This window comes from Delphinapterus leucas, chromosome 9, assembly GCF_059928025.1.
Source record: "Delphinapterus leucas isolate spDelLeu-1000000601 "Yukka" chromosome 9, BTC_Dleu_Yukka2, whole genome shotgun sequence".
NCBI lineage: Eukaryota > Metazoa > Chordata > Mammalia > Artiodactyla > Monodontidae > Delphinapterus > Delphinapterus leucas.
The window spans coordinates 103,156,993-103,174,380 of NC_143137.1; the positions used below are offsets into that span (position 1 = coordinate 103,156,993).

The 17,388-nt window shown below is 46.2% G+C and overlaps 1 protein-coding gene across 16 annotated transcripts in view; it reads left to right on the forward strand.

The window, feature by feature from the left end:
- The window catches only part of COBL (cordon-bleu WH2 repeat protein), a 259,723-nt gene that overhangs the window by 195,782 nt on the left and 46,553 nt on the right, over positions 1–17,388 (forward strand). For 12 of the 16 annotated variants that reach the window (XM_089917916.1, XM_089917920.1, XM_022593180.3 and 9 more), the window contains 2 exons: positions 9–147; positions 3,048–3,218. In XM_089917916.1, the coding sequence (XP_089774042.1) occupies positions 9–147; positions 3,048–3,218 (310 nt within the window). The remainder of the gene's footprint in view (positions 1–8; positions 148–3,047; positions 3,219–17,388) is intronic. The other 4 variants (XM_022593185.3, XM_030761494.2, XM_030761495.2 and 1 more) reach the window with 1 other exon arrangement.

A 17,388-nucleotide genomic window follows, 5' to 3' on the forward strand; every position in this document is an offset into this window, starting at 1 on the left:
CTTCGCAGGTGTCTCTGGGGTCACAGATGGACTTACAGAAGAAGAAGAGGCGTGCACCAGCTCCCCCTGCACCCCAGCCCCCGCCATCCAGCCCGCTGGTGCCCCCCCGCACGGAGGGCAGGGAGGAGGACAGGAAGGGCAGGACGGGTGAGTGATGGCGTCCGCGCGCCTCTGGGTGCTTGGCCTGCATCACAGCGCTGCTTCTCACCCCTGCCCTGGCTTCCTCCATGATGGCATTAACTCGGAAAACATTTAGGCTAAAGAAAGAAAGTCTGGAAATGAACGGTTGTGAGTCAAGGACGGATCCTACAGGCATAGTTTCTGGGGGTGATGCGGGCGTTTAGAAGGTGGGAAAAGCGTGCTGGTCAAGGAGGCTCGGGAGAGTGCGAGTGATGGAGAGCTGGTGAGTGTGGCTGGGGGACGGCGCCTCCCTGACTGAAAGGGGTGAGTCCCAGGATGGCGCCTGTGGATGCTGGTGTGGAAGACATCTCGACCCCAGGGCGTTTATACAATAGGTCATGTGACAACAGTTCAGTCATTTTTTGAGCACCCTGTTTGAAATTGATCTCCACTTATAGAGCTTTCCTATATGGTATTCTTTGAGAAAAAGAGAAGCCAGAGTAAAGAGGGTGCAATCCTGGTGTCTGTGAGCAGAGACGTATTCGACCATGATACCTAGTCCCTCATGTTACAAGGGAGAGAAGAGATGGGGGTCTCTAGGTCCACCAGCCAGGGATGGCCAATTTTATTCTAAAATCATTCAGTGTTTGTTGTTTCATTTATGTAGGGACCGAGATAAGCCCCTGACACAAGTGCTTCAGTCATCACAGGAGTGCCATTCAGTCTCCCGGGCAGCCTCACTTTTGCCGTTGATCTCATGGCTGCAGCCCCCAAAGGGAAAAGACGCCCAAGGATAAGTGGTCGCTCTGTTGCTCCCTGAACCTTTCGTAAGAGCTCCTTGGCTGTTGGTCAGCATTTTCCCCCTGGCCGATACCTCGATTTTAATGTCTCAGCATTTCACAGACTGGGAATCGATTTTGCTAAGGAGACACAGCCAATATTTCACGTCAGTCCATCGTCTTTCCCAAAGGAGAAACTATCTGATTTGAAGGAAATGTGATCAGAAGCTCCTTCAAATAAACCTGGTTTTCTTTTTTTTTTTTTTTTTCATAATGAGACTCCCATTCCGCCTTCCAAGCTTTCTCCCCACTCTTTTCATAAATGGATGATGAACTCAGATTGAGAGTCCTTGTTGAAATTCTAAGAAGCATCCATGGTTAGGGTAGTGTAGATGTGGTGAATCCTGCCAACCTCCAGGCCAGACAGCCCATTTTAACCCCGGGAAGGACCTCCCGATTCAGCCTTGAAGGACCAAGGTCTGTGTGCAACGAGTTTGGAGAGCCTGGCCTGGGGGTGGGCAGCTGGTACTCACAGGGGTCTCAGAAAAAGGGAGATGGGCATTTTAAAGTGAAAATGGTAGAGACAGTTCCCTCTCTAAGGAACATGCACAAAGAGGAGGTATGCATGGTAGTAACTGCTGTGGGTCTCTCTCTGGTCCATAGACTTCTGTTTTGTGGATTAAGGAGGAGGCCAGAAGCTCCCTTCCTCCCGTCAATAACTTTGAATATTTTTTGAGGTCAGCGGTCTTGGTGGCCATTTCAAAGCAGACTTCCATCCCCATCAGAAATCCCCATGAGTTAAAAGTACAGTAATGAATGGCACTACAGCAGAACTTTTAACCAAAGTCTTGGCTTTAGGTTAAAAGATAATAATTTTGAAAAAGTAGCCCAAACCACAACAAAATACGCTGAGCTTCTTTGTGTATTCAGAACAGCTGCAGATAGAAATTGAAAATGTTTTTGGAACTTGCACTAAAGTAGTATTGCAGCCGGCTGGATTTGGGTCTCGACCGAAATTTCTTGGTAAACCAAAGGAAGCCTTCCAGTAGAGAGGGTATTCTTCTACCTGCCTCGCCCTTGGGGTTGCCTTGTCATGTCAGGTGCTTACCTGGGCCAAGCAAACCACACTCATTCAGACGCCTTGGCTTATGTGCACTTTGAGGGAGGAAATGATGTGTATATATGAGGAAATTAATATTTTTCCAAGTCTAAAGAACTATAAGCAAGAGAAGGAATAATGGATATATTTCTTGATGAGGAAATGATGTCTTAATATTTTTATTAATAGTCTGACGAAGGGCATGAAGTGTAGACTCTATAAGTTACTAGAAGATTCTAAACTTTAGAGCTTGAAGACAGTATTTTTTAAAGAAATAATCATGAGCACAGTTTATGATACTAGTAACTCCTATCATTCGTTATATTGTCATTAACCTTCAAAAACTTTATTAGCAGAAGATAACCATTTCTATAGAAAATGGTAAATAGGTCCCCAATGTGAACAGATCAAAGAGGGCTGCTCGGTTGGTCTGAGAGGTAGACTGGCCTGGGGGACATCCTCACCCTTTCTCCAGCCCAGGATCCTTTTCAAAACAAAGTTTAAAAACTGTTACCGCAAACAATGGAAGAGGTTGATAGTATAAATGGGCTTAAAGAGGTAAATCAAATTAGGGGTTATTGGATCTGTAATAGGTAATAATAGATGTAAGCAACAAGAATAAGCTAAAAAACCTGTGAACCTGAAAATGACTAACGTGAAGAAAAAGAGTTCCTTTGAAGTTGACAGAGCTGTTTAGGGACCTCTTAATAATAATTTCAGCCTTTAAAAATACTTGTGCCTTTCAGGAACAAATGGCAGTACATTCAAATTAACCCAAGGATGGGACCCCATGTATGTAAAATGTTAAAACTTTAGAGAGGTGGGATTTGCTGCTGGGTGTGTTTGGATTTGGTTCCAGGTGTGGCTGCACTTGGTGACGGATGAGGTTGGATTTGATGTCGGGTGAGGTTGGGCTTAGTGCAGGTGTGTCTGCATCTGGAGCTGTGAGGCGCTCTCGGTGTGGCTGAGTGATGGTGACGTACCTTCCGTTGGAGACAGAGGGCCTCTGGGCTTAACCTTCTGAAGTAATCCCTGTTGATTCCACGTAGGTGTCGGACGGCAGGTGCCACAGAAGCCTCCCAGAGGCACTGCTCGGGGCCCCCCCCAGTTAGTGCTTCCCCCACCCCCACCCTACCCTCCTCCTGACACAGACGTGGCAGAGCCTCTCGGCTTTCCTGGGGAAGGCGCTGTTTCCGAGGCCTCCGACCTGAGACCCACACGTACGTGCCTCTCGTTTCATCTGTGTCGACGCCTCACCTCTCTGGTCTCTGGTGTCGGCGCTGGGTTTCCAGACTTTCCATTCTTGCCTGGGGATGTGTGTGCCTCTTCCCTGCAGCTTTACTCTCTCAACGCTCAACGCAGTGTGTCCAGTTAACAGTGAATGCACTCCGAATGCCAGGCAGGTACCCGTGAAGAATGATTTAACCCATTAATCATTCATGTTGTGGTTAGACTTCAGCCAGAATTGCATCGTGTGGGTGGAGACAGCCGGCTAGGAGCAAATAAATGTCCCTCAAATTAGAACTGTCCTCGCAGTGCCCGCAGGTGACCCACTCAGCACAACACAGCACAGCAATGATGCGATCGTATAGGCTATATTGCTAAGCTCGCTCAGGCCAGCTGTGAATGCCAAGGCGGCTGTGCTCCAGAGCTGGGGGACTTAACGGACTAGAATCTTTGAACCCTACAGCCAGTGGCCAAGCTCCCGCAGAAGGGGAGACTGAGGCACCAGAAGGGAAAACAGCTTAATTTGAGTCTAGCAACAGCCACAATTAAAGGCTCATTTTGTTTCTGTTTCTTGTCACACCCTGTCTGAGATCAGGCTTTCTTTGTTGTTTCCTGGGATTTCTTTTGGACTTTAATAAGCACCATGTATAGCATTCCCACCTCCAGTTGGATATTAGCTCTATGTATTTCACTGTACACACACACACACACACGCACACACACACAGGACATCGAGCCTGGGTGCATCCCTCCATCAGGATGCCTGAGCTGTGCTGGGTTATTGCCTTATAAAGCAGGTACCATCCAGGGCTGCATTTTCCTGATGGTGAAACGTCTCTATGCATTCAGCCCGGGGAACAGCTGGCGCCCACATGAGATATGCAGCCCTCTGGTTAGGAAGTCCATCCTTTTCTACCATCGAACCACTCGATCTTTTTCTGTCTTCTTTGGAAATGACAGCTGGCTCCCTGCCAGCTTGTGGGGAAAGGAGATAATCGTTGGATTACTTACCAACTTTCTCTAGGCAAAATCATCCTGATTCATTTGATCTCTTTTCACAAAGACTTCTTTTCCATCCTCAAAATCTGTTTGATCATCTTGACGTTGGACATGCTTCCGAATGCAAATGAAATTTGTAGGGGATTCAGAAATGGAGGATTAGACAGATTAGTTGGGAGGATGACACCGAGGCTTAGACAGCTCTGGAGCTGTGTCATCTCTGAAGAGAGTGGGTTTGAAGCCCCACAGGCCAAGGCCGTGAGCTTTCAGTGGCCGCTCCCGTGGTCCTCACCGTGAATTGTCCGCCCTGGAGAGCCCGTGAGGGAGGAAGGGCTGAGGGGAGAGGGTGGCCCTTGGCAGGGAGGAGTGGCCACAGCCCAGGAGCTCAGGGGGCCTAACAGGATGGGACAGCCAGGCCCACGGACTGCCCTACACTTGACCAGACCCCAGCTTCCCCCGGGCCCCTGCCTGGGTTTGGGGAGACAGTGTCAGCGTGTGGCATCTGCTGGCGAGACCAAGGACAAGGACAAGGACAAGATTTAGCAGCTGCTTTTTTTTTTTTTTTTTTTTGGCCGCGCTGCGCGCCATGCGGGATCTTAGTTCCCCAACCAGGGATGGAACCCGCACCCCCTGCAGTGGAAGCTCAGAGTCCTAACCACTGGACCGCCAGGAAGGTCCTCAGCTTTTAAAGGCCTGCATCAGCCTGGAGAAGAGCTTCCCCCTGGGTCTCTCCAGCAATGAGGAAATACATCGCATCCCCGCCCTTGGGAGCCTTTCCAACAAAGGTCTGCGTAGAGAATGAACAAGCCTCAGACAGAACAGGAGGCTCCCTGCCTTCTTGCCTGGAGGCTCCCGTCTCCTTCTCCTGCCCCGGGACAATTCTCTCCATGTCTTCCTCTCCCCACGTGCATGTCCGAGGACCTTCTCCTGCCCTGGACATAACTCACCTGCCCACCTTCCCTTTTCATGCCCTCTCACACACCCACAGGAACGCCAGGAAGAGAGCACAGAAGCACAGGAGGAACAGACCGGGGCCCCGCAGAGCCTGGCCCGGGCATAGTGGGACCCCTCCCGTCCCCTAGCCCTGTCCTCCTGACCACGTGTGCACCAGGGGTTAACGCATCCAGCTCGGAGCTTTTATTTAGCAGGACCGTCCGGGCATTGTTTACAGCAGGAAAAACTAGGATCTCCTGCCCAGCCAGGCAGAAAGCAGTTCACCTGTTTTGATTCAGGTCTTTAAAAAGGTGAGGGAAAACGACTCCTTTGTTGTCATTTGTTTCCTTTCTTACTCCACGTTGAAATCTGGGCGCTGCTCTCCCTTGTCTCTGGGGAGCTATGGACGGTCGGCACGTGAAGTGCCGGGTGTGATTCCCGCCCCTTGTGGGCGTGTGCATCTCACCTGCATGCCCGTCGGACTTGCATCTGGTTGTGGCCGTGGGAGCTCAGCAGGCAAGTTCATCTGCCGGCCGTAAGCTCTGTGTGTCTCCTCGTGAGCTCAGCAGGAGTTAGACCTGTGTTCTCTGGCTAAGAAACGACGTGTTAGTGGTGGAACTCAGACCTGAGTACCTGGAGGCCGGGCGAGTTCTCACTCCACCCACTCTGGGGAGACGCCGAGCCAGAAGCAGCTACGTCACTGGCCCCTGGTCTCACTGCGGAATGCGTCCAGCAGGAATCGACATTATGGCGCCTTTGACCTTCAGCCTCTGCCTGCCCCCACCCCGAACGTTCCTCCCACTCTGCCAGAGACTGCCACTGGGCACCTTTGGCTGTGCACCTTCTTTGTGATTTGTACCACAGGTGGCATGTCCCACTTAGGTCATTACAAAGAGGTAAGATACATTTTCTTGAAAACCAGTCAGCACAGCCAAAGATAAGATGGAAAGACTTAGGTAGCAGTGAATTAATAGGAACTGGATTTGTACGCAGATGCGAGAAGGTGGCAAAGAAGACATGAAACAGGTCCTCATACCACACCTCCTATTTTGATCTCTCCCATTCCAGAACCTTCTGTTCCAGCCATCCCCCTGTCCCTGAGCCTTGCCTCAGCAGAATCTTGGTTCCCATCCTGGTGGCTCTGCTGGTGTTCCCGTTACGGCTTCCAACCCTCCTTTCTGTCCCCAGCCTTCTGCCAGCTGACCTGGGCACCAGGTGGGCCCCAGGCCCTGACCCAAGGACAAGTCCTCTTTCCTATTTTTATGCTTTAAGTGTTAGCAGCGCTTGACTCGTGGCCATTAAGACCATGTTGACCTGGAACAGAAGCAAACAGGAGGAGACTTGTGTTCCAGGTCAGTGCCACATCTATCTGCATCTCCTGAGCTCTTTTTGAACCAATGTACGGTTTGTAGTCGGAAGAGGTAGAATGACCATCCCCTCGTGCATCTGTTCAGCTCCAAGAGGCCACCTTCCACGGCCAGCCCTTGCGCCAGATCTGGGGGGACCCAGCCTGGATGTCAGATTGATGTGCGCTCCACATACTCTTGCACAGTCAGGGGCGGGGGTCTCTGTGCTCACCCTGCTCCAGCCCAGGAGCCCTTTGGTCTTTGGCATGGCCTCCCCTCCCTCCTGTTGTCCTCTAGGTGTTCATCCACTTCTCACCCTACTCATTACACAGGCCTGTGTGTGCTACCCCACTAGTTGAAGCTACTCGGAGGCTGTACCGGTCTTAAAGGGCATCCAGCGCCGGCACTGTGGTCTGTCTATAGGATGTTCCCATAGCGTCAGCACTGCATCGGAGACCTTGGCAGTCACACCTTCAGCATCCCAGCCCGGGCTTCCATTCCTCAGTTGTCTCCTGGTCGGGTCCGTCTGTCAAGACGGCCTGTGGTACCCTGGCTCCCGATGACCCCCACCTCCTGTGTTCACCCTCTTATGTAGCCCTCCCCTTGAACATGGACTCGTGTCTAATGAGTAGAATGTGGCAGCAGTAGTGGAAGTCACTTGTCACCTCTGAGACTAGGTGGAAACAGTCTGTGGGTTCCATCTGGAGCCTCTCACCTGCTCACCCCGAGGAAAGCCAGCTGCCGGGCTGAGATCTGCTCTAGGGAGAGTCCACGGGGCAAGGACCGAGGGAGTCTCCAGCCAGCAGCCCTCAGTCCACTGACCATGAGAGCTGAGTCCTGCCATGGCCACTGGGTGACACTGGAAGCAAAGCTTCCCCAGTAGAGCCTGCAGGTGAGATCACAGCTCTGGTCCACACCTTGATTGCACACAGCTGAGCCATCCCAGATTCCAGACCCACACAGACTATGAGATAAATCCTTATGCTTTGAAGTCTCTAAGTTTTGAGGTCATTTGATCTGTGGCAATAGATAATCAATACAGGTTGCAAAACTCCCTTCTCAAACCTACTCAGACAGTTAGGGAATCTCTTATCTCATTAGGAATCCCGGTGGGACAGACTTCAGTGCTGAATCTGAGGCCTCGAGTTGCCATCAAGGCTTTCCCTAGATCATCTTTGGGGTTGGCTTCCTCCTCCGGCTGGTACCCAGGGCGCCATGGCTGTTCCCTGCATCCCATCCAGACAGCGGAAGTCTCAGGGGAGGAAGAGAGACCACCTTTTCTAATAGTTTCATAGGAAAAGGGAACCTTTCCCAGAAACGCCCAGCTGCAGAGTTCCTCTCATGTCTCATGGACCAGGGTTGGGTCTGGGGCTGACCCAGCCCCTGGGTGAGGATGGAATCCCCGGAGGTGAGTCAGGTGCATCCTGACAGCTGGGGTGGGGTCAGCTTTCCCTGCGATTGTGGGAGTAGCTGGTCAGTACAGGAACTCTGCTCGCTGGGAAATGTGGAGTATGCACACTGCATCAGCAGCCAGCAGTGTTCACCACACACGGGTTGTAGCCTGAGGTTTCCTTCCTGTGTCTGGAGAACATAAGATGCGTTGTGAGCAAGTGCAGAGGGATGATTGTGTGCCGGCCGTGAAGGCCAGGCGCTTGACTCAGAGCAGCGTGACCACACACCTGAAAGTCAGAAATCACCAGGGCACCGTCCTCCTTCGGGGACAGTTTCAGTTCAGGCCTGGCCCCCACCTACATTTCCATTTCCTGCTTTGACAAACCAAAGGAACTACTAGAAATGCTCCTGACATTAGAAGTTGCCCACTTAGAGCCCAGAGACTAAAGGGTTTGGTTTCTTGATCATCTTAATAGCCAAGAGGATAACAGAATAGGGTTAGTGAAGTTGGGTGTTCAACCAATCAATCTTTGGAATCCTATATCTCATTTAAAATCACTTTCTGCTCTAAGAAGCATCATTTTCTCTCTTCCAAGGTGAGCTTAGCTTAGACAAAATGCAGCCTCTTCAAAGTTGGCTAGGGCAAGTGTGAAGCTGGGTGGACTGGGCCTCTGCATCGCCTGGTGCGGGACTGAGGTCCCTTGGCCTGGTCCAGGCTGTCACTCTCTCCCTGGCAGCCACGGCCAGCCCAGCCTGTGGAGTCTGAGGTGGTGAGTGCTTGGTGCGCACGTGGGAGAAGAACGATTAGGCTGGGTGATGTCTCAGCCTCATGGCACAAAGGTCACCGTGAATGGGGCTTTGGTGATGTGTTTGAGCTTTTGTTGCATAATTGTAACAACAGTAAATAGTAATTCCTTGGCCTATGCTCTTCAATCTTTTTGTTTCTTATTAATAAGCTTTCATATTAACTTTTAGATATCTAATCAAGTACACAGGTGCATGTCTAAACCAGTATAATTGTGCCTATGGATTTCCCCCCATAACTTTCTAACCAGCTCGCTCTGATTTCAGTTTTAGTTGAATCTTCGTTGTGAATCATGATGGTAGAGTCTATCCCATTAGTTGCACTGAATTGTTTGTTTACAAGATTTTCAGTACTAGTTATGATTAAGTTATTAACAAGTTATTAGCTACTTATTTTAATGACAAGACCCTGGGGATTTTAAAACTCAATGCACAGAGAGCTCAACTTACAGATCCTCAATTTGTCTTATATTTTTTAAATTAAACTGTCCAGTGACTGTCGTTTTCTTATACATTTTCCTACACCAGGCTTGAGGAAATCAGCCTTTCCTTGGTTATACGTTTCTAAGGTAATTGGCAAAGGATTTTAAAGGCAGAGAGGGAAAAAGGGCCATTGTCTCCTGTTCTAAATGACATGTAAGGTTAAAGCACCACTGTGACAACTATTGCGATGTTTCTAGCTGATTGGTTTTCAATTTGTGAACAAGTGTCCCATTCTAAAGAACTTTAAGGAAATTCTAAATTAGGGGAATAAAATTAGAGAAATAAACTATCCATTCTCAATTAGAAGATAGTAATTTGCTCAATATAAAATTAATAATAACAATAATTCGCATTTTAGGCAGTGTGACTCAGCAGGAGATCTGAACATCTAGAAATATTTTGGGCCCAGCTCTGTGGTTTACTGGCAAAATGGCTATAATCAGATCCCCACACTCCCAGACGACAGCCTCACTAATGGCTGTGCCACGTGGCATGCAGGATCTCAGTTCCCCGACTGTGAGCTGACCTGAGCGGAGAGCTTAGAGAGGACAGGACAGGAGCTTCACTGATGCTCCTTATATCGGGACCAATAGTCTTTCAAGTCACCTAACATCTTACTTTACAATTGGAACCAACACTTGGCCCCTTTCCAAGCAAAGTAGTTAATCCTGACGCTTGTGATACAAACACAGTTCTGGGAGTCTCGTTTGTCATGGAAGCACCCTTGCAACCCTACAGGTGTGTGGACCTCAGAGCAAGGCCAGGGAAGCACTCTTGCCTTGCCTTGGGTTTACTCGCCGCTTTCCTTCTGTGGCGAGAGAACCAGCCAGGCAGCTGCTCCTGCTGCCATGGGAAAGGGCACGGTATGCAGCAAAACAGGAACTGGGTGGTGAGCAAATGGCCCGTCTCATAAAAGGAAGGAAGTCGGTGACTATGGGAGCAGAGTCTGTTTCTGCTCAGAATACATTTTGAAAATGGACTGAATTGTTAGCCTGTTATTATGGTACCTTGAAAACCATTAAATCTACCCGATATCAACTAAAGAGTGAATACTACTTAGAAGCAAAGCAATGAGAATCATGATAGAGTTATGTACAGTATTTTTAAAAACGCTATGAACATATTCCCTTTTGCTAATGATCTTTTAGCCCTTTATTTACAAGCTACCATGTCCCTGACTTGAGAGAGAACTGAAGAACTTAGTGACAACTCAGGGAGCAGGTATGCACTGGACCTGGCTCACACCAGCTGGTGGTGAGAGCAGGTTGTTGAAATTTTAGGAATTTTGCAAGCCAATTGCTAAGTAGAACCATTATTAAAAAGTAAAGCATGTAAGCTTACAATTAAATAATGTTAAAAACAGAGGTAACAGATATTAAAAACTCACCACTTTCTAATTATTTTACTACATTTTACTATTTCTGTGTTCTTGAGGTTATGTACTTTGAATCAATATGATTCAATAATATGTAACAGTGAAAATGCTATATAACAGCACACCACTGCACACCTCTTCCCAGCACCACATTCACTGACTGATGAGATCTGGAAATCAACCAAGGAAGGAGCATTTACACCATGGACATTGGCAAAGGCTATACAAATCAGGGCTGGATTTATTGTGTGCTAATTGCCCAGGTGTAGGATGTAACATTGGGAAATGTTAATAATGCAGATTAATTATAAAAGCATATTATCAATAGCCAATGCATTGTGAAAAGCGCCACCCTACCCCATCCCGCCAAAGTTGAAGAATGGTTCTTCCATTTTCCAAAAACCACTCTTCAGTTCAACAAGGTCATTCACGTGGTTGACAAAGAAGCCAAATTCCAACATCTGTCTTCATGGTTTCATGTTCATCTAACTGCTTAACATAAAGCGATCAATCCACATTTGTGTCAAAAAGACACGTGTTTGTCAATGGTAATAATAGGCTGACTACAGATAAAATAATTTGACAAAAAATAATAAAAGGATTCTGTGAGAATCAATTGGTCATATAGAATTTACAACAAAGACTATTGTATATTTTATTATTACTTGTAAATTTTGTGCTACCCATCCTTTGTATCAGTAAAACTTTATCTGTCTGTTTATCCCTTTTACTTTTTCCAGAGAGCTGGTGACTAACCATTTACCAGCCTCCCACTGCAAAGGAATAACATATAAATAGGAATGCTGAAAGGGAGTAAAATTATTTAGTTAAGAAAACAGATGGCGATATTATTTTTTATTTTCCTAATTCACTGCTCAAGCTGTGAGTTGACACAAATAATCAAACAGGTTTCTGTGTCTCTCAGAGTTTTAATTTGCAGGCTAAGTTCAGGTCTGGCGTAAAAACCAACTTTTTAACATCAAGAGTTATAAGAACTTCTTTCTGGGTTCACATGTATTTAAGTTCTTCCTGGAAGTAAGGAATGGACAGCTTGATTTTTCAAGAATGGTTTGAGATTCTTAGTAAATATCATTATTTTATTTTATTAGTTAAAAAGTGAATAGGGATTATAAACCCATCATTTCTTTACTGACAATAGTCTTCTAACCTGTTGTCTTAAGGATTTTTATGAGATAAATAAATTTCTACGAATTTAGGCGTGGCTGTCCTTTGTTTTAATCCCTAACCCTCGAGGCCTTCAGGGCCTCAGGCTACTCCATGCAATCGATGGCCCTTCATCAGAGGGTCAGTCTCTCACTGCGGAAAAGAGCAAAACCCGGGAGAGGTTTGCTCCTTGAAAACAGTGGTCAACATGCATACGCAGTTGATGCCTGTCTCCAACTCAGTAAGTCAGTCAGTATTTTCTGAGCTTATGCTTGAGCCCTGCTTAGTATCCACATTGTCGAGGCTGGATTGATTGATCTGCCGCTGAGGGCACTGGGAAGCAATGTTACCTGTTTTTCCCTAGAGCTCTGAAAGCAACTTAGACTTCTTTCCAGGAGCTTTCCTACCAGCTGGCCACTGTCTCTGCCTGCAAGGACCTTAAGGTTTTGTATCAAATCCATATCATTTTATTAGAAAACTTCCAAGACAAGAGTGAGTGCCGTGATGCTGATGACATAACTCTCCCAAGGACAGAATTGTGTGTGTTGGATCAACAGGCCCTTTGAATAACTGACATAGTCAAAGACTGAAAGGAAGTGGAAGGTACAAATGAACTTATATACAAAACAGAAACAGACCCACAGACAGAGAAAACAAAGGGGAGGGCGGGGAGGGATAAATTAGGAGTTTGAGATTAACATATACACACTACTATATATAAAATAGGTAAACAACAGGAACCTACTGTATAGTACAGGGAACTCCACTCAGTATTTTGTAATAACCTATAAGAGAAAAGAATCTGAAAAAGAACATATATATATATATATATATATATATATATATACACACACACACGTATATATATCTCAACCACTTTGCTGTACACCTGAAACTGACACAGCATTGTAAATCGACTATACTTCAATTAAAAACAATAAATTAATTTTTTTTTTTTTTTTTGCGGTACGCGGGCCTCTCACTGTTGCGGCCCCTCCCCTTGCGGAGCACAGGCTCCGGACGCGCAGGCTCAGCGGCCGTGGCCCACGGGCCCAGCCGCTCCGCCGCACATGGGATCTTCCTGGACCGGGGCACGAACCCGCGTCGCCCGCATTGGCAGGCGGACTCCCAGCCACTGCGCCACCAGGGAAGCCCTAAATGAAATTTTTTAAAGAAGAAAGGAAGTGGAGGAAACATTAGGAATATGATGATTTGGCCGACACCTCACTCAGTGCAGTGCTGAATCCCCAGGGCCTTGATGATGACGAGAAGGGTGACATTTATTCTGCCAGAGTTTGCGTTCATATTTTACTGTTTATTTTCCCCCCCGCAGTTTATTGCTGTGCATCATTCCCTACCCATGCCAAGCGCTTCTGACGGACGGCCCCTTCCTGGAGCTCCGTACCTCTGACTTTTCCCTGTGCCTCTGCTGTCCTGACTCTGATTCTCCTGTTGATCTTCCATCTGTCAGCATAAAAGAGCTCATTTGTACACCCGCAACTTACTTTCTTTAGAATTTACATAAAAATGCATAAGCAACAGAGATTTGTCTGACCGAGGTTCACATTTCCTTGTAGGAGGTAAAGACTTCTATATGTAAATTCTAGGTTGATTTATATTGACCTGTCTGAAATTCCCCTTTCATTGATACGTGGATATGTTTTTATTAAGAACCTTGCTTTATTTGAATTCACTATTAATTCATATTTTTCTTGTTTGATAGCCGGCTACATAATTTCTTCTCCATTTTCCTTTCAACTAGATGGTGTCCATAAATTGACCAGCAAGGGCAATGTGGATAGAACTGAAATAGTCTATCTTTCTGGTAAAACTAAGTGCCTAAGCCCAGGAACTATGAATATAACCTGTAGGGACCCACCACTCATGATCTATAGGTATCCATTCGGGATATGTAGGATATAACATTTTTGTAGATGTTTTCCAGGTTTTCCTATTACTGTGTCCCCTGCCATTTAGAGAGTTTATGAGAAGAAAACAGAGGAAGAGGAACATGTGTCTCGCTTTGTTGATTCACCAAACACGGGGTACTTGCTTGATGCTTTGGGGGCTGTTAGAGTGAGTAGCACATGACCTCTGCCCATGGCTTCTACTTACCATGACTCGCTTGAGAAAAGAAGTAGCCATGGGTCCACTTGATAAATGCTAGTCCGGAGGTTTGTACGAGTGGAACATATGCCCGAGGGTGTAGCTACCACGTCCACGTAGGGGTGTTGCCTGCTCTTCCTAGAGACTAAGGTCCTTCTCCCATCTTGAGAAAACCGACGCAGTCACTGAGAACTGGTCACCGCAGCAGTCCTAAGACAGAGCAGGTGAAAATGCTCATGTGAAGATTCACGGCTTAGGGAAAAAAGACTTGCTTGCTTTGATAAATTTTTATTATTGTGCAAAGATACATTTGAATTGGAGAAGCTTATCATGTTTCTCTCCAAAAGGTTTTTTAAATGTTATTGCTCAAAGTGAGAAAAAAAAATGAGTGTTTTTTACTTGTATGACTGTTGCCTGCTGGATCACAACGAGAATGGTAGCAATAACTGATGTAGGAAATATCGCAGCTGACATGGGTATTACTAGTAAATATAAGCTAGGACTTCTAGAAATGTATAGCTAGAGCTGCGTATAACCAATCTAGTGCCATGTGTTGGTGAAAAAAACAGAAATTACTCAGGAGGAATCATAGAACAAGTTAGAAAGTGCTTTTCTTTTGCATTGAAATAAAGAACTTTTGTCTGATAAGTAGCAGTCATTTGACCTTAAATCATTAAGTGGGGAAAGTCTAAACAAGAAAAGGTAATGTTTACCTAAATGCTGGGGAAAGCATCAGGATTTATGGCCCAGACGTTAAAGATTGTAGAAGATTGTATATATTTACAGCAAGAAGCATTTGTGTAAGAAGTAGCTATTACGCTGAAGAAAGATGGCGGTAGGAAGTCTTAAGGCAAAAAGTTAGGAGAAGAACAGGAGAAAATGATATTGTTCATTGAATTATTGGTTGGGGGACAGAAAATGTAATACAAAAAATGTATCAAAATCTATGAAAAACAGAGGACACAGATGTTGGGGGTGGGAAGGATCAAACTCAGTGGAGATCGACCGAATTATGTGACAAATGGAATGTGACCAGGGCACCCCTGACATCCTGGATCACGAAGTTAGCCAAAGACACAGTTTTTTTTTTGTTTTTTGCGGTACGCGGGCCTCTCACTGTTGTGGCGTCTCCCGTTGCGGAGCACAGGCTCCGGACGCGCAGGCTCAGTGGCCATGGCTCACAGACCCAGCCGCTCCGCGGCACGTGGGATCCTCCCAGACCGGGGCACGAACCCGTGTCCCCTGCATCGGCAGGCGGACTCTCAACCACCGTGCCACCAGGGAAGCCCCAAAGACACAGATTTCTGACAGCACCTTAGGGTTCTCTATCACCAAGGTGGTCTCTCACACAGCTGGGTAAAATTCAGGGCAATTCGATGAACAAGTTTTAGAGATCCACGTGTGTCATGACACTGTGCTTACCCAGCATCAGAATCTTCAAGGAACCATACAAAATAATTTGCTTAAATATTTTTTTCTCGAGGCACTTGCATTTCTGAGAGGTTTCCATTTCTGGCTCAGCCCAGAATCCATCCCTCTTTGTGGGTCATCTCTTCTCCTTTTAAGCCAATAGGAGAACCGTCTGTTTCTTGTCTCCATAATGTTACACATACTGTTAAGAGTCGAACTAAAAGAAAAACAGATTTGTGAGGGTTCACATTTTCTAGCCAGAGAGACACAAATCAAGCAGCCCTAGTGACTGACGAGCCTTGACTAGCCATGCAGGTTCCCAGGGACGCCCTCAGGGGGCACCAGCCCTATAACAAGTGCCAAGGCACACAGAAATTATATTATTTTTCAACAGCAATTGGCTTAAACTCTTCCATTTTCACCATAGAGACAGTGTCCGCAGTGGGCAGTGGAACACGCTGTAATTTCTAAACTGCATTAGATGGGAATATTTGCCATCTCACTTCACTGGTACTTTTGACCTTTTCCTATGAAAATTTGGAGATTATTTTGTGGCAAATAAATACTCCTAGTACTACAGATGAAAGAATTTGGAGAATCTTACTCCAGTTTCCTCACTGGTATTGTATTTTCTCACCCATTATAACGAACCACGCATTACATCTGTGTTTGCAATGCTTATCACCTGCTAATTTTCAGTTTTCATGTTAATTTGGGTCCATCATATGACACTGTTTGTTCACAACTCTCATAATTCATGTAGTCTGATGCAAAACATGTCCATATGCAGACGGACATTTTCCACGGCAAAACAAACTTTTCTGTAACAGAGATAGGATTACATCTTCCAAATATTAGGCGGGGAGTAAGAGCCCCTCCACACAAGTATTGAAGGCACGACCGATTGTCTAGGAATTAATCGACTCACAGAGTACTTACTTCTCTCCCCTCTGAATTGTGCGTGTGCATGCGAGCACACGTGTGTGTTTTTAACTATTTCATCCTTCAAACGCAAGGAATGTAGAGCAGGAGAAAAACTCAAAATAGTTTTGCTGCTTATTAGTTGCCATGGTAAAGCAACAAGAAGCAAACTTCAAACACTGGTGAAAATGAAAGTCCAAGTGTGAAATGAAATGAGACTTGGAGTTATCTGCGGACTGAGTTCCCATGCTTTACTTGTCACCGATAGCAACACAGGACACTTCTGTCAAAAACTCTTCACAGGAAACTGTGAGATTAACTTTATCATCACTTTCTGTGTTTATTCTGCCCTTAAATGCTTTATATCATCCTTCTTTTTCCTTCTTCTTAAGAAAATAATAAACTTTTTATTACTATGAGCAGAGCTGTGTAAAACTCAGAAGGTTGTATCTGCCTCCAGCAAAGAAAAAATGTTCTTCAGTAAAGAAAAAAAAATACAATTAAAAAAAAAAAAAAAAAACCAAAGAGGTGAGAACTATTGAGATTATTTAGGCTGGCTACATTGTTTCCGGGGTGATAAATCTACTCTCTGGTTTTCAGGGAAGAAAATGAGGGGGAAAGTGACCAAACGTGTAACCTAAATCAGAACGCAACAGCCAGTGTATCTCATACGTTTTTCTTTGGTGTGTGAGGAACTAGGGTTAAAGAGAAAATAGATCCTCATATCTTTCGTATGAATAAGACGTGGTAATGAGGAATATAAAGACTTCCTAATAGCACAAATCCTAAGCCAGATGGCAGATGGCCATGTCTGGCCCACAGATGTGTCCTCGTTGCCAGGTAAAGTTGCCAATATTAAGTCATATTGGCCTTGAAATTCTGTCTCCTCTGGAATGTGTAAGAACGCTCATGCCTTCGGGGCCCGGAACTCAATGGGCACCATGCCCCCCCACCATCTCCACGGCCCAGCCGGGAATTCCTTTGCTATGGTTATTCTTGAGCTATGGTTTTTCCAGTCAGAGAGTGGAGGGGAAAGTGACGAAGTCTTGCCATCAGGCTCCTGACTGGAGTGGACAAAAGTGGGAAAATGAAGCCTAAACCTATAGGGCTGCAGTCTCAATGAAAGGGGGTTAAAGCTCAGTTCTGGTTGGAGGTAAGGAGTATTCGCACCTCTGGCTGGTTTCTCTCATGGACGTTTCTGCCTAATCCTTGGAACCTTTGATGTACGAC